General features: G+C 39.3%; 1 protein-coding gene and 1 long non-coding RNA gene across 2 annotated transcripts in view; one reads left to right on the plus strand and one right to left on the minus strand.

Annotated features, from left to right (window-relative positions):
- The window catches only part of adam28 (ADAM metallopeptidase domain 28), a 59446-nt gene extending 45393 nt beyond the window's left edge, over positions 1-14053 (minus strand). Inside the window, exon 1 of the mRNA XM_034171034.1 lies at positions 13908-14053. Coding sequence (XP_034026925.1) covers positions 13908-13965 — 58 coding nt within the window. The 5' untranslated portion in view covers positions 13966-14053. The remainder of the gene's footprint in view (positions 1-13907) is intronic.
- Positions 538-25594, plus strand: LOC117511077. The gene is made up of 3 exons (XR_004560877.1): positions 538-671; positions 18600-18607; positions 25584-25594. It is a non-coding gene; the product is annotated as an uncharacterized LOC117511077 (long non-coding RNA).
- Positions 25595-25879: the final 285 nt, after the last annotated feature.

A 25879-nucleotide genomic window follows, 5' to 3' on the forward strand; every position in this document is an offset into this window, starting at 1 on the left:
ATTCCATGCAAGAGTGCTTGCTCCCCAGCACGCCACATGTTGCCGGGAGGCACGAAACACACGCACGGCACATGTGTTGCGGTGGGGGGAGCAGGGGAGCGCAACACACACGCAAAACCCATGCACGGCACGTGTTGAGGGGGAGCCGACACTCTGGCACACCACGTGTGTTGGTTTGCAACGCCACACTCGTGGGGGCACTTAGACAAATTTCACAGTAGTATGAAAGTGGTCACATGCTCACTATTTTCATGCTGACAGTGTCAAGGACCCCACATTTTCTATTTGTCCAGTGAGCGGTGGTGGATGTTCGTATGTGTCACATGGAATTTGGCCAACACCTGCTGCTAGAGGGATCAAATGGGCTCTCCCAGGGCACTCTCTGCCTTTCGGCCACTGGTGTGCGTGAATAAATGGTAAATGGACTGCATTAATATAGCGCTTTTCCATCTGCATCAAACTCTCAAAGCGCTTTACAATAATGCCTCACATTCACCCCGATGTCAGGGTGCTGCCATACAAGGCGCTCACTACACACCGGGAGCAACTAGGGGATTAAGGACCTTGCCCAAGGGCCCTTAGTGATTTTCCAGTCAGGCTGGGATTTGAACCAAGGATCCTCTGGTCTCAAGCCCAACACTTAACCACTAGACCAATCACCTCCCCTTGTTGTAGTAACAGGTATACGAGGCGTTAGAGGCAGCTCAGATTTTTCACAAATAGCATGCAATTCCTCCTTTGTGCGCTCGTCGGCTTCAATCGTCTTATGTGTGAAGGGGCCCTAAACCAGGGAAATCATTTAGTCAACAACAGGTGTTTCTGTTCAACATTTCTCTGAGTAAGCTGGAGCTTTCAAAATGCAAGATTAGGTGCTTGAAGAACCTGTACCTCAGAGTTTTAAAACTTCTTGTTTACTGTGTCTCATTAGCAGAACAAACTAGGCTACATGCGGCCATCCCAGCCCTAAGGTTTAACAATTCTGCTCTAACTTCTTGCCACAAGTTCATTCCTCAGAGCGAAAAATGAGTTTTTGAAAAACACTGTGCTTGGATTTTTATTCACGTATTTATTTTAAACAAAATGACAGATATGATTAAGTAGATATGTGGTCAAACCTTTCTGTGACTGGTGTATCCCCAAAACATGTGAAGCCATCCTGATGTAATGTGAGTTCCAGTTAATGTTCAATTGTGGTAAAACTGAGTTTATACCAAAGAGGTTATATATAAGAGGTTTTTATATATAACCTCTTTGGTTTATACCATCACTGGCCACTTCACTAACTACACATGTTCAAGTACTCATTAAATGTTGGGGACCCCAGTGGCTGGAGAAGGCCAAGGGAAGCCCACATTTCACAGAGAGCTATGTTTGAGGACATGGGATGGACTGGTTGTTTGCCTGGGTAGTTGCCATCCAGGACCCAAGACAGTTACACGGTGTGGTGTATGCATGCTCCCAGACTTGACTTGAACATGGTCAAAGGCACTGTTGAAGTTGAAACCAACTATCAAAATGAGGAAGAAGGATGATTAAAATGAATTTAAATGCATTATGATTGGTGCCAGATTATCTAGTTGCTGGCAGACTAGGATTTTCATGCACAGCCATCCTTAGGGCAGAGATATACTTCCTATTAACTACAGTTTAGTGAAAGCATGTGGTGGCCAAGTGGTTAATGCGCTTGGTTTCAGTGCAGAAGGTTTTGGGTTCAAATCCCACCCCTGCCACATTTCTCCATGTAAGGTGGAGTTGCATCAGGAAGGGCATCCGGCGTAAAACCTGTGCCAAATCAACTTGCAGATCCACCTTGGATTTGCTGTGGCGACCCCGAGTGCAAACAAGGGAGCAGCCAAAGGGACTTACTAGTGAAAGCATGATGACTGTCTTATGTATTCTGTGCCCTTTTGGTGCATCGGTTGTGCACATCCTCAGAAATTAACGCCAGTTGTCAATGTGAACACATGATTAGTAAGTATATTTCCACCCTAAGAGTCTTTTGTCTAACAGTGTTGAAACAGCTTCATGCTATCATGTGAAAAAGACTAAAATTGACTCAAATATTCCATGACTTGGAAATGTTGATTTATCCATCTTCTGACTTGTCTTGATAAAGCTAGCTGTAAAAACAGCGATTTAAAGCTACAGTTGGTAGTCCTGGAAAGCTAGCAAGAGAGCTAGGAAGATTTGAAAGTTGCACCTCCTCTAGGTTTCACCCCCTCCCCCCTATCCTGTCAGTGCTCCCTCCAAAACCACGCCCCCACAAACTTAAACATGCATCTGACTGTGGGACTCAGCAGGGCAGAGGAGCGGCTGGACTGAAAGGCACAGGACACGCAGGACATGCAGGAGCCAAAAATATCGCGGGAGTGTCCACGAGGCCTGAAAAAAAAAAATTCTGGTGTGCCATGGTGGCTGCTCTATCACTGTATTACATTACAAAGCCATATATATTGATTTATTGAGCCTGGTGACGTGAGCATGGGAAGAACTAGACATGAAGGCATCTGATTGTTTTTTGAGGAGCGGACCACGGGGCTTATACTGGTCGGAGTTTATCGATCCTACAGCTGCTACAGAACTCTGATTTTTTCGTTCCTTTTTCTGAATACTTAATGTATTGATTACTGTTTGGATAGACGGACCATTTCACCCAATATAACAAAAAGTGTTTCTGAACAGAGTTACCTACCCTAGCTTTAAGCCTTACATTTAGAATTAATTGCCCCTGTCCAATGAAACAAAAGTCAAAGTATATTTTAAGAATCAAAGCCTCCTTGACCCGCCCCCCACCCTGCCCCTTTTCCATATCATCCACCTTTGTCTGATCTTGGGTTGAATTAGTTGGAAAAACAAAAGTAAAGAAAGGGTTTTCTTCTTTTCTGTTTGTAATATCTTAAAGCTAACATTTCTCACGTATCTCATGCGGACAGAACATTGACCCCTTGGTGGGAACAATGAAGTAGACTTTAAACAACATCTTAACAACTGCAGGTCAACAACATGAGCACTTTAAGACTTGCAGATATTCACAGTATTTATTCAGGGTTGTTGAGGCTAAGACACATCAGAGAGTTGCCAGATTACCTGCCCTCTGGTGTTTCAAATGAGCAACCAGACGTTACAGTAATTCATGTGTAATTGCTGGATTTTGTGTTACTGGCTCCTATCAAACCATGACAAGATGATTAATATGAAGTGTTTACAGTATAAACAGACTACCTGAAGCTCAGTTATGCAAAGAATTAACAATGAAAGGATTATAGCACGAACAGTGAAGACTTACACAATACTTGGCATCCTATAGTGCTTACAATGTCTGGCAGGACATGGATGCTAAGGGATAGAAATAGCAACAGGCAAACATGAAAAATCCATGTATCAAATCGCTCAAAACGGAAAGTGAGAAATGTATGAAATGAAGCAGCCAAGATGGAATGTCAGAAATACATTGAACCCATGTTTTTGTTACATTATTAGTAGAGATGTAAATGTTAGTAGAGATGTAAATGTACAGTCATTCATTCAACACAGTATATATATATATATATGATATATATAATAATATATATATATATATATATATATATATATATATATACGAGGTCTGTTAGAAAAGTATCGGACCTTTTTATTTTTTTCAAAAACTATATGGATTTGAATCACGTGTGATTACAACAGCCAACCTTGAACCCTCATGGGCATGTGAGAGTTTTTTCACGCCTGTCGGTTAAGTCATTCGCCTGTGGGCTAGCTTTGAGTGAGGAGTGGTCCACCCCTCCTGTGGGAATCTCTTCTGAGACAAGCTGGGACATGCCTTTCAGTGCTTACCAGTCGAGTGAGTATCAGAGAAATTGTGCAGAGGTGGACATGTCCCAGCTTGTCCTTCTGGCATTCCGAAACGGAGGTGTTCTTTGTCTCGCTTGCCGTCGTGACGCGCGAAGCGTCCACTCCTTTCCATGACAAAAAACTCCTGTAACAGTGGAATGTGCTGTTCATTTCCAAACTGGACGCTGTGTTTTATCCGGGACGCGCAAAGCAACGCCGTGATGAAGCATCACAGAACATGTTCTGGCATGTCCAGGCACATCCACAATTTCTTGGATAATCACTCAACTGAAAAACCACCGACAGCTGTCTGAATGCCATCTCAAAGCCATCCTGTGAGACCAAAATGGAGGTGGTTTTGTGTCGGTCCAGCAGCGAGTCCATCATGACGCACGAAGCGTCCACTCGGCTTTCCACGACAAAATCTCTTGTTAAAAGTGAAATCTGCAGGAAAATGGTTGATGTCCAGCTCTTGTGATAACCAGAGAAAGTGCACACGATGGTCACGGATCCACAGAGCGATCCGTTTAGAAATGAAATGGTTGTTCAGCCTGTCGATGGCAGCTGGAGCGCGGTGCGCCCCACAGCTGCTGTGGGCCATCCTTAAAGCGACAGTAACATCCCTTAATGTCTTTGAAGCCCATAAAATTTTCACCAAAAACCACCTGAATTTCTCGAATGGTGTCCACATGGATGTGCCTCAGTTTCTAAAAAAAATTTGATCAAGTAAAGCAGCAGTCTCTCAGCCATTTCCCTGACAATGAAAATCCGCAGAGGGGGTGGACCACTCCTCACTCAAAGCCTGCTCACAGGCGAATGACGCAACCGACAGGCGTGAAAAAAATCACGCATGCGCATGAAGGTTCAAGGTTGGCTCACGCAAGCATACGTGATTCAAATCCATATGTTTTTTTTTTAATAAGGTTGGATACTTTTCTAATAGACCTCGTATATATATATATATATATATATATATATATATATATATATATATATATATATATATAATCAATCAATCAATCAATCAATCAATTTTTTTATATAGCGCCAAATCACAACAAACAGTTGCCCCAAGGCGCTTTATATTGTAAGGCAAAAGCCATACAATAATTATGTAAAACCCCAACGGTCAAAACGACCCCCTGTGAGCAAGCACTTGGCTACAGTGGGAAGGAAAAACTCCCTTTTAACAGGAAGAAACCTCCAGCAGAACCAGGCTCAGGGAGGGGCAGTCTTCTGCTGGGACTGGTTGGGGCTGAGGGAGAGAACCAGGAAAAAGACATGCTGTGGAGGGGAGCAGAGATCGATCACTAATGATTAAATGCAGAGTGGTGCATACAGAGCAAAAAGAGAAAGAAACAGTGCATCATGGGAACCCCCCAGCAGTCTACGTCTATAGCAGCATAACTAAGGATGGTTCAGGGTCACCTGATCCAGCCCTAACTATAAGCTTTAGCAAAAAGGAAAGTTTTAAGCCTAATCTTAAAAGTAGAGAGGGTGTCTGTCTCCCTGATCTGAATTGGGAGCTGGTTCCACAGGAGAGGAGCCTGAAAGCTGAAGGCTCTGCCTCCCATTCTACTCTTACAAACCCTAGGAACTACAAGTAAGCCTGCAGTCTGAGAGCGAAGCGCCCTATTGGGGTGATATGGTACTATGAGGTCCCTAAGATAAGATGGGACCTGATTATTCAAAACCTTATAAGTAAGAAGAAGAATTTTAAATGATATTCTAGAATTAACAGGAAGCCAATGAAGAGAGGCCAATATGGGTGAGATATGCTCTCTCCTTCTAGTCCCCGTCAGTACTCTAGCTGCAGCATTTTGAATTAACTGAAGGCTTTTTAGGGAACTTTTAGGACAACCTGATAATAATGAATTACAATAGTCCAGCCTAGAGGAAATAAATGCATGAATTAGTTTTTCAGCATCACTCTGAGACAAGACCTTTCTGATTTTAGAGATATTGCGTAAATGCAAAAAAGCAGTCCTACATATTTGTTTAATATGCGCTTTGAATGACATATCCTGATCAAAAATGACTCCAAGATTTCTCACAGTATTACTAGAGGTCAGGGTAATGCCATCCAGAGCAAGGATCTGGTTAGACACCATGTTTCTAAGATTTGTGGGGCCAAGTACAATAACTTCAGTTTTATCTGAATCAATGACATTAGTGATCATCTACCAGTTTTCATCGTTTATAATAGAAACCATCGGCGGAATCAGCCAGAGGAGAAAATAAAATACAGGCGAGTGCGGACAGAGGAAAACATGAACACACTAAAGAAGGATTTACAGGAGCAAAACTGGGAAAAGGTATACAGTGAAAGTGATGTTGATAGTGCATATGAAACTTTTTTACAAATATTTACATCATTATATGATAAAAATTGTCCAATTAAACAAGACTACAGAAAACAAAAAATCCAAGCTCGACCATGGATGACGAAAGGGTTACGAAATGCATGTAATAAGAAAAATACACTGTATAGAGAATTCATAAAACTAAAGACTAAAGAGGCAGAAAATAGATATAAGAAATACAAAATAGATTAACTAATATTATACGGTATGTAGGAAGGAATATTATAGTAACATATTATATAATAACAAAAACAATATTAAAGGAATATGGGATATATTAAATAGCATTATCAAAAATGGTAATAAAAACAGAGTTACCCTCAGTATTTCATTGATAATAATGTCAAGAAGGAAAATAAGGATGAGGTAGTCAACGGTTTTAATAATTTTTTTGTAAATATTGGACCAAGCTTGGCAGAAAAAATTCCCGATTCCCAACCTGAGGATTGGGATAATAATCTCATAGAAAGAAATCCCTGTTCAATGTTCCTCACAGCAGTGGATGGAAATGAAATTATAGACATTGTGAATAATTGTAAATATAAAACATCTACCGATTTAAATTAAACTGATATGGTTTTGGTAAAACAGGTCATTGAATGGATTGTAGAACCATTAACATACATCTGTAACTTATCATTTCAAACCGGTAAATTTCCCAATCAAATGAAAATAGCTAAGGTTGTGCCGCTGTATAAGACTGGGGATAGACACCACTTCACAAATTATAGACCTGTTTCTTTGCTTCCACAATTTTCCAAATTATTAGAAAAGTTATTCAATAATAGATTAGACAAATTCATAAATAAACATAAATTACTTACTGATAGTCAATATGGATTCAGAGCACATAGTTCAACATCACTTGCATTAATAGAATCAGTTGAGGAGATTACAAACGCCATAGACCACAAATTACATTCAGTTGGAATATTTATAGACCTTAAAAAGGCTTTTGATACAATTCATCATGACATATTAATCAATAAACTTGAACAGTATGGGATTAGGGGGTTGGTGTTGCACTGGGTGAGAAGCTACTTAAGTAACAGAAAACAGTTTGTGAAGTTGGGGGAATATACATCATCATGCTTGGACAATGCTTGTGGCGTCCCACAGGGGTCAGTATTGGGTCCAAAACTGTTTCTAATTTATATAAATGATATTGTCAATGTTTCCAAAATATTAAAATTAGTATTATTTGCAGATGACACAAGCATTTTTTGTTCAGGGGGGGATTTGCAGGAGTTACTGAGGAGGATCAGTATAGAAATGGGAAAATTGAAAATATGGTTTGACAGAAATAAATTATCATTAAACTTAAGTAAAACAAAATACATGTTATTTGGCTATTGTAATACAGACATACAGGTTCAGTTACAAGTCGAGGGGGTAGATATTGAAAGGGTACATGAAAATAAGTTTCTGGGGGTGATAATAGATGATAAGATAAACTGGAAGACTCATATAAAACATATACAAAGTAAACTGTCAAGAAGCATTTCAGTTCTAAACAAAGCGAAACATATTCTGGACCACAACTCACTCCGCATTCTTTACTGCTCACTGGTTTTACCATATTTACAGTACTGTGCAGAGGTATGGGGTAATACTTATAAAGGTACAACACAATCACTATCAGTAATGCAGAAAAGAGCTATAAGAATTATTCATAATACCGGCTATAGAGATCATACAAATCCACTATTTTTACAATCCAAATTCTTAAAATTCACAGACTTGGTTCATTTTCAAACAGTACAAATTGTGTATAAAGCAATAAACAATTTACTTCCAGCAAATATTAAAAATATGTTTTTTAACAGATCAGGGGATTACAGTCTGAGCGGGAAATTTAATTTAAAGCATCAGTGGGCACGAACAACATTAAAAGGTTTCTGTATTTCTGTCTGTGGGGTGAGGATGTGGAACAGATTGGGAGTGGGGCTCAAGCAATGTCCAAGCATGAACCAGTTCAAACAGCGGTACAAAAATATGTTTTTTTCTGGGTATAGGGAGGAGGAAGGGTAATGAGGGTTAGGGTGTTTTTGTTTTTTGCTTCGGCTTGTAAATATATAGTATTTTGTATGTAAGTAGGTATGTGTAGGTGTATATTTATGTTTGTGTATATATATGTGTATATATGTATATGTGTATGTATGTTGATGTGTATATGTATGTGTATGTGTATATATATGTATATATATATATATATTGATATCGGTTTAGGTGTGTAGGAATTTATGTGTATATGTGGCAAAGGGTATTACTGGTTGTGGGGAAGAAGGGGTAGGGATAAATAAGCTGATGCTTCACCCTACCCCTTTTCGGACATGTTGGGTACACAGTAGGAACTTTTTTGTTGTTGTCTTTACTGATCTATCTTGTAATTGTTGTTGTATCAAATGTTCGAAATAAACAATTTTCATTCATTCATTCATTCATCTGAGTTTAAAAGCAGGAAATTAGAGGTCATCCATGTCTTTATGTCTGTAAGACAATCCTGCAGTTTAGCTAATTGGTGTGTGTCCTCTGGCTTCATGGATAGATAAAGCTGGGTATCATCTGCATAACAATGAAAATTTAAGCAATACCGTCTAATAATACTGCCTAAGGGAAGCATGTATAAAGTGAATAAAATTGGTCCTAGCACAGAACCTTGTGGAACTCCATAATTAACTTTAGTCTGTGAAGAAGATTCCCCATTTACATGAACAAATTGTAATCTATTAGACAAATATGATTCAAACCACCGCAGCGCAGTGCCTTTAATACCTATGGCATGCTCTAATCTCTGTAATAAAATTTTATGGTCAACAGTATCAAAATCAGCACTGAGGTCTAACAGAACAAGCACAGAGATGAGTCCACTGTCCGAGGCCATAAGAAGATCATTTGTAACCTTCACTAATGCTGTTTCTGTACTATGATGAATTCTAAAACCTGACTGAAACTCTTCAAATAGACCATTCCTCTGCAGATGATCAGTTAGCTGTTTTACAACTACCCTTTCAAGAATTTTTGAGAGAAAAGGAAGGTTGGAGATTGGCCTATAATTAGCTAAGATAGCTGGGTCAAGTGATGGCTTTTTAAGTAATGGTTTAATTACTGCCACCTTAAAAGCCTGTGGTACATAGCCAACTAACAAAGATAGATTGATCATATTTAAGATCGAAGCATTAAATAATGGTAGGGCTTCCTTGAGCAGCCTGGTAGGAATGGGGTCTAATAAACATGTTGATGGTTTGGATGAAGTAACTAATGAAAATAACTCAGACAGAACAATCGGAGAGAAAGAGTCTAACCAAATACCGGCATCACTGAAAACAGCCAAAAATAACGATATGTCTTTGGGATGGTTATGAGTAATTTTTTCTCTAATAGTTAAAATTTTGTTAGCAAAGAAAGTCATGAAGTCATTACTAGTTAAAGTTAATGGAATACTCAGCTCAATAGAGCTCTGACTCTTTGTCAGCCTGGCTACAGTGCTGAAAAGAAACCTGGGGTTGTTCTTATTTTCTTCAATTAGTGATGAGTAGAAAGATGTCCTAGCTTTACGGAGGGCTTTTTTATAGAGCAACAGACTCTTTTTCCAGGCTAAGTGAAGATCTTCTAAATTAGTGAGACGCCATTTCCTCTCCAACTTACGGGTTATCTGCTTTAAGCTACGGGTTTGTGAGTTATACCACGGAGTCAGGCACTTCTGATTTAAAGCTCTCTTTTTTAGAGGAGCTACAGCATCCAAAGTTGTCTTCAATGAGGATGTAAAACTATTGACGAGATACTCTATCTCACTTACAGAGTTTAGGTAGCTACTCTGCACTGTGTTGGTATATGGCATTAGAGAACATAAAGAAGGAATCATATCCTTAAACCTAGTTACAGCGCTTTCTGAAAGACTTCTAGTGTAATGAAACTTATTCCCCACTGCTGGGTAGTCCATCAGAGTAAATGTAAATGTTATTAAGAAATGATCAGACAGAAGGGAGTTTTCAGGGAATACTGTTAAGTCTTCTATTTCCATACCATAAGTCAGAACAAGATCTAAGATATGATTAAAGTGGTGGGTGGACTCATTTACTTTTTGAGCAAAGCCAATAGAGTCTAATAATAGATTAAATGCAGTGTTGAGGCTGTCATTCTCAGCATCTGTGTGGATGTTAAAATCGCCCACTATAATTATCTTATCTGAGCCAAGCACTAAGTCAGACAAAAGGTCTGAAAATTCACAGAGAAACTCACAGTAACGACCAGGTGGACGATAGATAATAACAAATAAAACTGGTTTTTGGGACTTCCAATTTGGATGGACAAGACTAAGAGTCAAGCTTTCAAATGAATTAAAGCTCTGTCTGGGTTTTTGATTAATTAATAAGCTGGAATGGAAGATTGCTGCTAATCCTCCGCCCCGGCCCGTGCTACGAGCATTCTGACAGTTAGTGTGACTCGGGGGTGTTGACTCATTTAAACTAACATATTCATCCTGCTGTAACCAGGTTTCTGTAAGGCAGAATAAATCAATATGTTGATCAATTATTATATCATTTACCAACAGGGACTTAGAAGAGAGAGACCTAATGTTTAATAGACCACATTTAACTGTTTTAGTCTGTGGTGCAGTTGAAGGTGCTATATTATTTTTTCTTTTTGAATTTTTATGCTTAAATAGATTTTTGCTGGTTATTGGTAGTCTGGGAGCAGGCACCGTCTCTACGGGGATGGGGTAATGAGGGGATGGCAGGGGGAGAGAAGCTGCAGAGAGGTGTGTAAGACTACAACTCTGCTTCCTGGTCCCAACCCTGGATAGTCACGGTTTGGAGGATTTAAGAAAATTGGCCAGATTTCTAGAAATGAGAGCTGCTCCATCCAAAGTGGGATGGATGCCGTCTCTCCTAACAAGACCAGGTTTTCCCCAGAAGCTTTGCCAATTATCTATGAAGCCCACCTCATTTTTTGGACACCACTCAGACAGCCAGCAATTCAAGGAGAACATGCGGCTAAACATGTCACTCCCGGTCTGATTGGGGAGGGGCCCAGAGAAAACTACAGAGTCCGACATTGTTTTTGCAAAGTTACACACCGATTTAATGTTAATTTTAGTGACCTCCGATTGGCGTAACCGGGTGTCATTACTGCCGACGTGAATTACAATCTTACCAAATTTACGCTTAGCCTTAGCCAGCAGTTTCAAATTTCCTTCAATGTCGCCTGCTCTGGCCCCCGGAAGACAATTGACTATAGTTGCTGGTGTCGCTAACTTCACATTTCGCAAAACAGAGTCGCCAATAACCAGAGTTTGATCCTCGGCGGGTGTGTCGTCAAGTGGGGAAAAACAGTTAGAGATGTGAACGGGTTGGCGGTGTACACGGGGCTTCTGTTTAGGGCTACGCTTCCTCCTCACAGTCACCCAGTCAGCCTGCTTTCCCGGCTGCTCGGGATCTGCCAGGGGGTAACTAACGGCGGCTAAGCTACCTTGGTCCGCACCGACTACAGGGGCCTGGCTAGCTGTAGAATTTTCCACGGTGCGGAGCCGAGTCTCCAATTCGCCCAGCCTGGCCTCCAAAGCTACGAATAAGCTACACTTATTACAAGTACCATTACTGCTAAAGGAGGCCGAGGAATAACTAAACATTTCACACCCAGAGCAGAAAAGTGCAGGAGAGACAGGAGAAGCCGCCATGCTAAATCGGCTAAGAGCTAGTAGCTACGCTAAGCTAGCGGATTCCTAAAAACACGCAAAGTGAATAATGTGTAAATAATTTAGAGGTGATTCAGCAGAAGGAGTGCTTTAGTTAAGGCACGTAAAGATTACACTGGGAAACAAATCGTAATCTAGGTAACTAGATCAATCTAACTGCACAGATTAAACAGCTAACAGATACAGAAAAACACCGCTGTGCTCCGGAACAGGAAGTGATACAATACCGCAGTGAGAGCCAACCACCAGTAGAGGCAAGCAAGAGCAAGCAATAATAAGTATTGAATACGTCACCATTTTTCTCAGTAAATATATTTCTAAAGGCACTATTGACATGACACAATTTTCACCAGATGTCAGTAACAAACCCACCCAAGTAATCCATAGATGCAAAGAACTCAAACCTTAGGTGTACATAAATTAAGTTATGCATAATAATGTAAAATGACTCAGAGAAAAGGTATTGAACACCTGAAGAAAGACATGTGGAAAAAGACATGGAAAGCCAAGACACCAGCTGAAATCTGTCAGTAATTAGAAAAGAATGCTGCCTCTTATTCAGTACAAATAAATATCATCTTGTTCAGTCCCAACTGATGGCCTATAAAAAGGTGTCTCATTACCAAGGTGTCACACAAGAAACATGGCATGATGGGTAAAAGCAAAGAGCACTCTCAAGATCTTCACAACCTTATTGTTGCAAAATACTGATGAAACACGTGCAACAAAATGGTCAAGACAGAATGTGAGAAACATGTAAGAACATGGTCAAAATGGAATGTGAGAAACGTGCAACAAAACGGTGAAGATGGCATGTGAGCAACACGTAACAAAGCGGTAAATACGGAGTGTGAGAAACACATGTAATGAAGCAGTCAAAACTGAACGTGAGAAACAAGTAATGAAGCAGTCAAATCAGAACGCAAAAAAGACATTATGAAGTTGTCAAATCAGAATGCGAGAAACAATGATGAAAAATGATAAACATCATGTAGCCCTCAAAATGGAACGAGAGAAACACATCATGGAAAGGTCAAAATGGAACGTGAGAAACATGTACTGAAGTGGACATAGTAGTCTGCCGGAGGGGCTCAGGGCTGTAGAGAATGTTCAGGTTTTTAAAAATAGGCTCAAGACTTATCTTTTTAGTTTAGCCTTTAATTAATGTTAATTTTTTATTATCTTGTTTAAATTGTTATTGCCTTTTATTCTCTTATTCTTTTAATGTGCGTGTGTGTGTGGTGAGCGGTGGTGTGTACGACGTGGATTTTTGTGGGTTGATGTTTTTACGTGGATCGATAGTTCAACGGTACTGTTTTTACTTTGTGAAGCACTCTGTGTTGCATTTAATTGTATGAAAAGTGCTCTATAAATAAAGTTTGATTGATTGATTGATTTCCACATAATCTCACAAAGTGTCACAACTTATTGCAGCAGCATCAAAGGCAGCTTTAACGCCGCTGACGAAATGAAGAGTTGAAGTCTCTCCGTCCTTACAAGATGTTCCTGTGTATATAACCTCTTAACAAAATCCGGCAATTCCCAAACAGCAAGTCACACTGGGTCATGTTTACCTGTGTGCTGGATACACACAGACACCTGACAGGGGCGTGGCTTTGTTGTGATCCAAAGTCCACAAGACCATAAATGGAAATGGACTGCATTTATATAGCGCTTTTCCATCTGTATCAGATGCTCAAAGAGTGTCTACAAAGTAAAAACAATTGTGCAGCAGCACCACTGGAAACACACCAGCCTGGTGAAATACACTTCTCTTGCAAAGCTACACTCACTCTAAATGTACAATAAGTAATGTAATGATATGTTTCATTATGAGTAATTTAACCACAAAAACCCACGAGCAATATACGATATCCATAGTGACACTACGGACAGTTAAATGATAGATTCATGTCGACATTCATGTATTTGACGTGCTATGTCTGGCTTTTTAGTAAAGCTGCACTTTAGTTATGAATTAGTTTCACTAAGTGGAGGTAATGTTACCTGTGACTTACCTGAGGGCTGCAGCGAAGTTTGTAAAACGAGGATGCAAAGCAGGAGTGTAGGTGTCATCGTATATTCACCTTAGTGACACACGTACATGCACTGATCAGGCCTTTTCTACCTGCACGCTGTGCCGCCAGGCCACACCTTCTGTGGCTTTGCTCAGTGTGTTACAACCGCTTCTTGGCTGTCAGTAGATTCCTCCCTCCCTCACACTTTGTCTGAACACGCCTCTGACTCTGTACAGGAATGCAGGAAGAAAAGCACCTCTGACATCGCTGTGGTTAAAACGTCTAGTTGCATGATGTTATTTTCAAGCAAAATAGTCTGGCGGTACTTTCAGTTCTGTTAAATTGTGGTTTGCGCCTTCTATTTTTTAAATTTTTTTTCATGATTGACATAAATCAGCAGCTTGAGTCATTCGGTGCTGATTCAGACGTTAGCTGTGTGGTCATTTCTACATACAGGATTTCTCACGCAATCGTCACTGCCCCATAAAGCTTGACAGCTTTGACCAAATATAGAGATTAAGATCCTATCCTGATGATCTATGGGCCACCATCTATACTGCATGGTGCATGGTCAAGGTGTGACAGATGCATTAATTTATTAGATGTATGCCAGCATGTGCCAGTGTTTTTAATAAAGTTAGCATACACAGGCTAAATAATCAAGGTGTGATAGGGCCTTCACCCTTCGTGTCCATTTCCCTTGGTGTGCATGGGCGCATGTGTGTGTGTGTGTGTGTGTGTGTGTGTGTGTGTGTGTGTGTGTGTGTGTGTGTGTGTGTGTGTGTGTGTGTGTGTGTGTGTGTGTGTGTGTGTATTGTGTCTCTCTGTCTTATACTCCTCTCCCTCGGCTGTGCAGTTGCCATGGCTATGCCTGACAGCTGTGTGCGGCGTTTGACAGCTCTTCCGTGTCTGAGGGTCCTGCCCCTCATGGTCTTGTTTGTTTCCCTGTGTGCACCGTTATTGTTTGTTTTGCCATGTATTTTTTTGTACATATGTTCCGGGATCTGTTTTACAATTGTGAAGGTTTCTGTTATACATTAACAGTATAGTAACACTGTAGAATAACAGTGCAGTAACACTATATTAACAGTATAGTAACACTAGGGAATAACAGTACAGTAACACTGTAGATTAATAGTACAGTAACACTGTGTAATAACAGTACACTAACACTAGATTAACAGTACAGTAACACTGTGGAATAACAGTACAGTAACACTGTAGATTAATAGTACAGTAACACTGTGGGATAACAGTACACTAACACTGCAGATTAAGAGTAAAATAACACTGTAAATTAACAGTACAGTAGCACTGTAGATTAATAGTACAGTAACACTGTAGATTACTATTACAGTAACACTGCAGATTAACAGTACACTAACACTGCAGATTAACAGTAAAATAACATTGTAAATTAACAGTACAGTAGCACTGTAGATTAATAGTACAGTAACACTGTGGAATAACAGTACACTAACAGTAGATTAACAGTACAGCAACACTGTAGATTAATAGTACAGTAACACTGTGGAATAACAGTAAAGTAACACTGTAAATTAACAGTACAGTAGCACTGTAGATTAATAGTACAGTAACACTGTGGAATAACAGTACACTAACAGTAGATTAACAGTAAAGTAACACTGTAAATTAACAGTACAGTAGCACTGTAGATTAACAGTACAGTAACACTGTGGAATAGCAGTACACTAACAGTAGATTAACAGTACAGTAACACTGTGGAATAACAGTACACTAACTCTGCAGATTAACAGTACAGTAACACTGCAGATTAATAGTACAGTAACACTGTGGAATAACAGTACACTAACAGTAGATTAACAGTACAGTAACACTGCAGATTAACAGTAAAGTAACACTGTAAATTAACAGTACAGTAGCACTGTAGATTAATAGTACAGTAACACTGTGGAATAACAGTACAATAAAACTGTGAGATAACAGTACTGTAACACTGTAGATAAACAGAACAGTAACACTGTGGAAAAATAGTACAGTAACAGTGTAGATTAACGGTACAGTAACAATGTGGAATAAGTAACACTGTGGAATAACAGTACAATAGAACTGTGACATAACAGTACTGTAACACTGTGGAAAAATAGTACAGTAACAGTGTAGATTAATGGTACAGTAACAATGTGGAATAAGTAACACTGTGGAATAACAGTACAATAGAACTGTGACATAACAGCACTGTAACACTGTAGATAAACAGTACAGTAACACTGGAAAAATAGTACAGTAACACTGCAGATTAACAGTAAAATAACACTGTAAATTAACAGTACAGTAGCACTGTAGATTAATAGTACAGTAACAATGTGGAATAACAGTACACTAACAGTAGATTAACAGTACAGTAACACTGTGGAATAACAGTAAAGTAACACTGTAAATTAACAGTACAGTAGCACTGTAGATTAATAGTACAGTAACACTGTGGAATAACAGTACACTAACAGTAGATTAACAGTAAAGTAACACTGTAAATTAACAGTACAGTAGCACTGTAGATTAATAGTACAGTAACACTGTGGAATAACAGTACAGTAACAGTAGATTAACAGTACAGTAACACTGTGGAATAACAGCACACTAACACTGCAGATTAACAGTACAGTAACACTGCAGATTAATTGTACAGTAACACTGTGGAATAACAGTACACTAACAGTAGATTAACAGTACAGTAACACTGTGGAATAACAGTACACTAACACTGCAGATTAACAGTACAGTAACACTGCAGATTAACAGTAAAGTAACACTGTAAATTAACAGTACAGTAGCACTGTAGATTAATAGTACAGTAACACTGTGGAATAACAGTACACTAACAGTAGATTAACAGTACAGTAACACTGCAGATTAACAGTAAAGTAACACTGTGGAATAAGTCTGTTAATCTGCAAGTACCAAATAAGTGCAGATGAACACATCTGTGTTGGTGTATTGTTAATCTACAGTGTTGTTTTACTGTGCTTGCTCGAGGGGTTGGTAAGGTTAGACCTTACCTGTGTGAAGTGCCTTGAAGAAGCTTTGTTGTGATTTGGTGCTATAAAAATGTAATGAATTGAAATTGAATGAAGAGAACAAAAAAGGTCAAAACTATCAGATTCACAGTTTAGGAAAACGAGAAAAGAAGAGGAAAGGAAACAAACAAAAGGTAAATATACACTGTAAAATAATCCTTGTTAATTTACAGTAAACTACTGACAGATACAGCTTTATACTGTTATTCCACTGTGTTATAATACTGCTGTTTTACAGTGTTACTGCACTGATATTCTACAGTGTTATTGTACTGTTATTCCACAGTGTTACTATACTGTTCATCCCATCCTGTCTATGGCTGATGCTGAGACCCTGATTCATGCGTTTATCTCTTCTAGATTGGACTACTGCAGTGTTCTATTTTCTGGTTTACCGCAGTCCAGCATTAGGGCTCTCCAATTGGTTCAAAATGCTGCTGCCAGTTTTGACTTGAAGCAGAACGTTCGATCACATTACACCTATTTTGGCATCTCTTCCTGTCCCAGTGAGATCAGATTTTAAGGTTCTGCTACTAGTCTATAAAATTGTTCACAGACTGGCACCTCCCTACCTAGCTGACCTAATTAAACCCTACGTACCGGCCCGGGCTTTGCTTTCTCAAGGTGCAGGACTATTTAGTGTCCCTAGAGTGAATAAAAAGTCTGCAGGTCACAGAGCTTACTCTGCCCCTGTTCTGTGGAATGATCTCCCTGCGTCAATAAAACAGTGAGACTCTGTGGAGACTTAAGACACATGTATGGCTAGCATACTGGAATAGTATGTTACTATGCTTTTTAAATTCATTTAAAAACAGAGCGTGCCATGGCCTCGACTTTAAATTCTAGATAAAGAAAAATCCTGTGCACCGGCAACATTTCCTGTATGTTCGTTTTGTGAATTGTTCTGTAATTTGTGTCTGTAGCATGGCCCAAGCAGAGGGTCACCCCTTTGAGTCTGGTCTGCTTGAGGTTTCTTCCTCAGACGGGTTTTTCCTTACCACTGTTGCTCTAGGGGTTGGTAAGGTTAGACCTTACTTGTGTGAAGCGCCTTGAGGCAACCTTCCTGTGATTTGGCGCTATATAAATGAAAATAAATTGAAATTGTTATTTTACAGTGTTACTGCACTGATATTCCAAAGTGTTACTATACTGTTATATTACAGTGTCACTATATAGCTTGGGACTCCGACGAGGGAGGTGGCATCTCCTCCACTCTCCCTTATCTCTGTTCTCTGTTTTAATCTTCAAGTCCCTACTTCACCAGACTGTGAATTCCTCAAATTGTATTGGATTCTGGATCTATTGGACTACTATTGGATTAACCATGGAATTGATCAGCTGGCCTCTGAATGCTATTGACACCATTTTTTCTACAAGAAGGTCAGGACCGGGGGATCCTACCTGCCCAGATGGAACGTATCCTGTGGGCTATGTCCTCGACTCCTGGAGTTCTTGGCGTGTTGCATGCTTGGCGCCTTTCTCTGTTGAAGACCTGGAGGATTTATTCATTTTTGGTATCATGGTAGCAGGGCTGGTACTTTTTGGCTTATGTGCTGCCCTGATCTACCGGAAAATTGGCAAGACGGTGGCATCAAGAACCACGGCCCCTCGCTTGTCCGTCATGATTAACGAGGTTGGCAAGTTCATAATTCATAATTGGGATTTGGTTGTGCAAGTGGAACTGTTAAAAAGTGATTTCACTGCTGTTAACAATAACATTACAGGCTTAGCAAGACTGAAGGTCAATTGCCCGACTGTTTTCCCTCCAGAGGGATTTGTTTCGGCCTGGGGAACATTGGCTGTTTCTTATCTCATCTCACAAAGACAATAAACTCCTTTTCACAGGACTGAAGCATGTTCCATTACCTCCCCCACCCCCTCCTTCCCCCATCAACACCTACCCTTTCCGGCACCTGCTTATCGTCATTCCTTTTCCCTTTGGTGGTGGCGGTGCAGTTTTAGCTGCAAGCCCACGTCCCCCCCAAGCTGATGGTGGCGCAACTCAGGGTTGCTGCGTGGCCTTCACCCACTTGCCTCAATTCGGATAACGGACTTCTTCAAATTTAGTGTAAATAAGCAATGTCAAATGTGTATGTGCTGTCTTTAATTCTGATGTGTGCCATTATTATGGTAAACAAGTAATAATTGTGGACTAATTGCTGTCTGAGGTAACTGGAGTGTAAACGTAATTTCTCCATTGTGAGATCAATAAAGTATAAAGTATATCTAATCTACTGTACTGTTATTTTACAGTGTTACTATACTGTTATTCCACATTGTTACTGCACTGTTATTTTACAGTGTTACTATACTGTTATTCCACATTGTTACTGCACTGTTATTCCACAGTTGCTATACTGTTATTCTACAGCATTACTGGGTACGATAGATAGATAGATAGATAGATAGATAGATAGATAGATAGATAGATAGATAGATAGATAGATAGATAGATAGATAGATAGATAGATAGATAGATAGATAGATAGATAGATAGATAGATAGATAGATAGATAGATAGATAGATAGATAGATAGATAGATAGATAGATAGATAGATAGATAGATAGATAGATAGATAGATTGATTGATTGATTGATTGATTGATTGATTGATTGATTGTCATTACAACAAGCGCAATGAAATTTCTTCCCACCCAATCATCTCAGACAAAAATACAATTAATCCACAATTATTACAAGCTGAACGTAATAATGGCACACATCAGAATTAAAACACACACACACATATACACTGGACTATTATTCCACAGTGTTGCTGTACTGTTAATCTAGTGTTAGTGTACTGTTATTCCACAGTGTTACTTATTCCATATTGTTACTGTACTGTTAATCTACAGTGTTACTGTACTATTTTTCCAGTGTTACTGTACTGTTTATCTACAGTGTTATAGTGCTGTTATGTCACGGTTCTATTGTACTGTTATTCCACAGTGTTACTTATTCCACATTGTTACTGTACCGTTAATCTACACTGTTACTGTACTATTTTTCCACAGTGTTACTGTTCTGTTTATCTACAGTGTTACAGTACTGTTATGTCACAGTTTTATTGTACTGTTATTCCACAGTGTTACTGTACTATTAATCTACAGTGCTACTGTACTGTTAATTTACAGTGTTACTTTACTGTTAATCTGCAGTGTTACTGTACTGTTAATCTACAGTGTTACTGTACTATTTTTCCAGTGTTACTGTACTGTTAATCTACAGTGTTACAGTACTGTTATGTCACAGTTCTATTGTACTGTTATTCTGCAGTGTTACTGTACTATTAATCTACAGTGCTACTGTACTGTTAATTTACAGTGTTACTTTACTGTTAATCTGCAGTGTTACTGTACTGTTAATCTGCAGTGTTAGTGTACTGTTATTCCACAGTGTTACTGTACAATTAATCTGCAGTGTTACTGTACTGTTAATCTGCAGTGTTACTGTACTGTTAATCTACTGTTAGTGTACTGTTATTCCACAGTGTTACTGTACAATTAATCTGCAGTGTTACTTTACTGTTAATCTGCAGTGTTACTGTACTGTTAATCTGCAGTGTTACTGTACTGTTAATCTACTGTTAGTGTACTGTTATTCCACAGTGTTACTGTACAATTAATCTGCAGTGTTACTGTACTGTTATTCCACAGTGTTACTGTACTGTTAATCTACTGTTAGTGTACTGTTATTCCACATTGTTACTGTACTATTAATCTACAGTGCTACTGTACTGTTAATTTACAGTGTTATTTTACTGTTATTCCACATTGTTACTGTACCGTTAATCTACACTGTTACTGTACTATTTTTCCACAGTGTTACTGTTCTGTTTATCTACAGTGTTACAGTACTCTCAACAATGTCAACCAAGAGTCAAGGCAAAACCAAAGCAGGTTAGTTTTGTATTATCTTTAAGAACTTCACACAAATGTAAGTAACTATAGGCCTGTATTTGAGATCTAAATTAATGAGATATGTTTTGTTTGGGAGAAAATTGAGGTGCAATTCATTGACTTTGATCAGGAGATGACATATCCCCCCAGTTCCCACAAATCAGTAATAAATGAAATAGTTTTGACTGTGTTGAATGTTTGGTCTCCATAGTAAAGGTCAAACAATGTCGACGTCCACTGGATTCTAAGACATGTGACGTGTTACCCCGTAACATGAAAACTAAGCATGAATCATGGTGCAGACTATTCCTTTTGAAAACTCTATTAACTAAAACAATAATCTGCATCACTTTTTACCAACTTTAACTTTTGACCCCTGTACAAACTGAAATTGACCTTTGTTACAATTCCTGCTGTTTTTACCCCATAACTCCATAACATTCAGTCACAGATAGTCCAAATTATACCTTTTTGGAATCTTTGTGATCAGACAAATAATGCGGTATATTTCATGATATGATTGGAGTATCTTTTAATTTTGACCCCTGTATAATTCTTCAGGTGATTCCCTACCTGGCTGCCGATTGAAAATTCAAGTGGTCAACTGTTTTTTTTTTTTTCCAAGAGTAATGTCTATGTGTTTTTTGGTAAAATGCATGATTGTTATAGTTATCTGCTCCACTGGGTCCGAGTAATAGAATGTAGACCAAGTTTCAACAGAATATCATGTTGACAAGGAAACTCTACCCCCTAGTGGACATACAATCAAAATCAGCCCAACGTTGAACTCATCTGAGGCCTTTGTGAGGTGATCGTGTTGACCAAGTTTGAAACCCTTCGTCAAGATATTACATATGGTCAAGTTGCTTTTTCAAGCTTTTGTCTCGCTTGTGTTTATTTTGGATTCTGGTTAGATACAGCTAATCCATTCTGACATGGAGTGTTACAGAGTGCAGAAACAGGATAAATAAAACAGGATAAATATTGAACACTCACTGTCATTTCTTCCCTTTGAAGTTGTTTAATAAAGTACATAACACATAGTTTAATATAGATCATTTGATTGCTCGCAAAGTGCATAGCTCTGCCAGTGGATGACTGTGGCGCCATTTTGACAAATCAACATTACAAAACTATTATAATTATCCAGGGTGAACACCTGCCAGAAATCTAGCCAACTCCTCCTCAAGGTGAAGCCTGCAAAGAGACAGAAAACACTACCTCCATACAGCAGGTAATAAGGTGAACATAGACTGAGACCATAAACCAGAGCACCCACTAACCTGCGGCCTGTATTGTATGGTGTCAGATCAACATTGTGCACTTCACAATATCAACACTAGAGAGCGGTGTCTTCATAACAGTGAATCCATGCTGCTTCGACTGGCGGCATCACTTGGAAAATGAAACAACATACAAAATGGAAACAGTCTTGTCCATATAAGCAGCCTGATGTATGTCAGATCAGCAGTTTAACAGTGATTTACAGAAAGAATGGATTTGGTGCGTCAGTCCCTGTGGGTATTTGCCACTGTCCACTGCCAGAAAAGCAGTGCAGCAGACCCTCTACAGCAGAGGTCTTCAACTCATTCCAGAAAGGGCTGAGAGGGTGCAGGTTTTCTTTGCAATCACCCACTCCACCAGGTGATTTCACTGAGTAACTGATTCCATCTGCTCAAAGTGATGTTAAAGTGATGTCGGCCCTTTGTGGAATGAGTTGAAGACCTCTGCTCTACAGACTCCCTTTGCAAGGATATTAGAAAGGTCTCTGCCGTATGACCAACCAGTCTACATGTGTTTTGTGGATTTGGAAAAGGTGTATGAACGGGTCCCTCGTCTGCAATGTGCGATCCGATCTCTATGTCACCAGAGTAGGAGCTGTGTCCACATTCTCGCCATTACTTCAGACCTATTTCTGGTGGGTGTTGGACTCCACAAGGGCTGCCCCTTGCCACCAGTCATGTTGGTGATATTCAAGGACAGGATTTCAAGGCACAGTCAGGGACTGGAGGGTGTCCAGTTTGGTGACCTCAGAGTTACATCTCTGCTTTTTGCAAATGATGTGGTTTTGTTGGCTTCAACAGGTGGTGACCTCTGTTGAGCACTGAGCAGGTTTGAGGCCGAGTATGAAGCAACTGGGGTGAGAATCAGCACCTCCAAATATGAGACCATGGTCCTCTGTTGGAAAATGGTAGCTTGTCCCCTCTGGGTCAGGGGAGAGTTACTGCCACAAGTGAAGGAGTTTAAATATCTCAGGGTCTTGTTCATGAGAGGGGCAAGATGGAGGGTGACATTGATAGATGGATTGGGGCGGTGTCTGAAATTTTATGGACGCTGTACCGGACCGTTGTGGTGAAGAAGGAGCTGAGCCAAAAGGCGAGGCTTTCAATTTACCAGTTGATTTACACTCATATTCTCCTATGGTCATGAGCTTTGGGTAATGACTGAAAGATAAGATCACGGATAAAAGTAGCAGAAATGAGATTCCTCCGTTGGATATCCGGGAGGGACTTGGAGTAGAGTCACTGCTTCTACGTATTGAAAGGAGCCAGTTGAGGTGTTTCCGGCACCTGGTGAGGATGCCCCACGGCGATTTCCCTAAGGAGGTCTTCCAGGCATGTCCAACCGGGAGGAGGCCCTGGGGAAAAACTAGGACATGCTGGAGAGATTATATTCCCCAGCTGGCTTGGGAACATCTTAGGATCCCCCCGGAAGTGTTACAGCACTTGGCTGAGGATAGGGAAGTGTGGGAGGAGCTGCTTGCTTTGCTTCCACCATGACCCGGATTATAAACAAGGTATATTCCATAGGGGAGACTGAGGATAGTAACAGGGGACAGCCGTAACTCACTTAATTTCTCAGATCCAGTCAAATGAATATGAATAAATGTCATACTTTTAGCATTGGAGGTACTTTTGTAACTACCGGGCAAGATTTCAACTGCACTAAGTCATACATTATTAGAAGCAGTTATTTCTTATCTAGGCCACAGTATAGTCTACAGCTGCCTGTAGTGTGTTGTATTTTGATCATCTTTTAAATATTAGGAGAGGTCGACCCTGGACAGCTGTAACGCTCAATATCTTCGATTGCAACTAGCATCTACTAGCCACACTTTTCAAAAAATGTGACAAATGGCACTCTGTTTGTGAACCATTAGCACTCAGACAAAAGACTTTAAAAGACTAAAAAGGAAATTTATAAAAATCTTGAAACTGACCGCAAGCTGGGAAATCTTGCTGAAATTGGAAGTACTGGGTCTCTGATACTTTACCCTGAATATTGTCTCATTTCTTCACAGTAGCCCAGATATATTTTTCAGTACAGACGTCATTTTTGTGCACTAGAAGACTGAAGACATTTATGTTCTATAGTGTGACAGCTGTGCAGTTTTGTGAGTCAGATATCTTTGCCAGGTGAAAAGGCAGGAATATATTGATTTCTTTAATATTATCATAGAATATTGATTAATTGCATTGTTCAATATTGCCAGTTTTTCTGTTCTCACGATAAGATTGTTAGTGTTGCCATAAATAAATAATTTAAAATGTTAGATCATAATATGTACTTTAATTAGCTTTTAATTTGAGGAAATTAGATTTAATAAGAAATGTACAGGGTATTAAAGAGCTCATGCATCTTCTCTGTATTTTGAGACCCAAAGCTGGATGAGAGCCCCCCTCACCCCCTATGAAATCTGCCCGTCCTATGCCTATGTGGCTGTGTAATAATAGTCACAATTATAATGTGTTACTGGGTGTAATTACGTGTCTTATGTGCTGCTGTGCAATGTACCAAATATGATGTTTGTTACAATACCAAGCAAAAGAACCTCTTCACTATTTTTTCCTCATAGATTTGGAACTTTAGTTTCAGACAATCCCTGAGCAGATAATATCCAGGTTTTTCCTGGTAAATTTGTACTTTTTTCCCCCTCAAAGTTTAGGAGTTAATAATCTGAGACATTATTTCAGAATATTTTTTTCTCCTCCTACATTTGTAAGATCCTTCTTACAAATTTGTGGTTTTGTAATCACAAAGAATATCTGAGCCCCTCCCCCTTTTCTGTTTTTTTTTTTTGTTTTTGTTTTTTTTTTTTTGCAGAATTATGACTTTACATAATCTCAGACAATATCTTGGTTTTTCCTCATACATTTGTGATTTTTTGACATTAATAACTTTCAGTGAATATTTTAGTTATTTTCCTTATAAATGAGAGTATGACGGGGGAGGGGGGTTGGCGTTTTGTAAATCTATCATTTCCAATCTCGCAGAAAATGTGTTTTTTTTTTCTCCCTCATGTTTTAATGTCCCCCCCCCCCCCAAAAAATTTTTTAAAAATATATGACTTTATAATCTCAGAGAATACCAGTTTTTCTTCATAAATTTGTGAGTTTTTATTTTATTACAATTCATAAATTGTGAATCTCAGGGAACGCGTGTTGTTTTGTTTTTTTTTCTGGCAATTTTATGAGTTGAAACTCAGATATGCGGATTTTTTTTTTAATCTGACATCACACCCCTCTTATTGCTCCATTTACTGACTACCTACACATTGCACCATGAAGGGGCAGAGTACTTACATTCTAAGTTTTTTTTTTTTTAACAACAGAGCCAGAATAATATAAACAGAGTTGGTGGAAGAAGTGCAAAAAATATTTTACATGTCATAACATAGTCCTTCTTGTGATTTACAGCACAATGACACGTAAAGCAAAAACAACAGCGTAACAACACTGTAAATATGTCACACACCCCACACATCCATCTTTTATTGCCTTCCCTTTGTTCTGTCCTGCTTATACACAAATGTTCATCATTGAAGAAAATGCCAAATGTTTAAAAGTCTGTGTTTACAATGTGTGGTTTGTACTGGGTTCAATCCTTGCAATAAAACAGGTCGAGTGTGTGACTTATTCTCTGTGTATTTTCTTCACTTTGGCTGAAGTCATGTTGTTGATGAAGGCTGGAGCTGCATGATTTATTTACAACACGTGCCGCTGCACATAA

This window comes from Thalassophryne amazonica, chromosome 5 (assembly GCF_902500255.1).
Source record: "Thalassophryne amazonica chromosome 5, fThaAma1.1, whole genome shotgun sequence".
NCBI lineage: Eukaryota > Metazoa > Chordata > Actinopteri > Batrachoidiformes > Batrachoididae > Thalassophryne > Thalassophryne amazonica.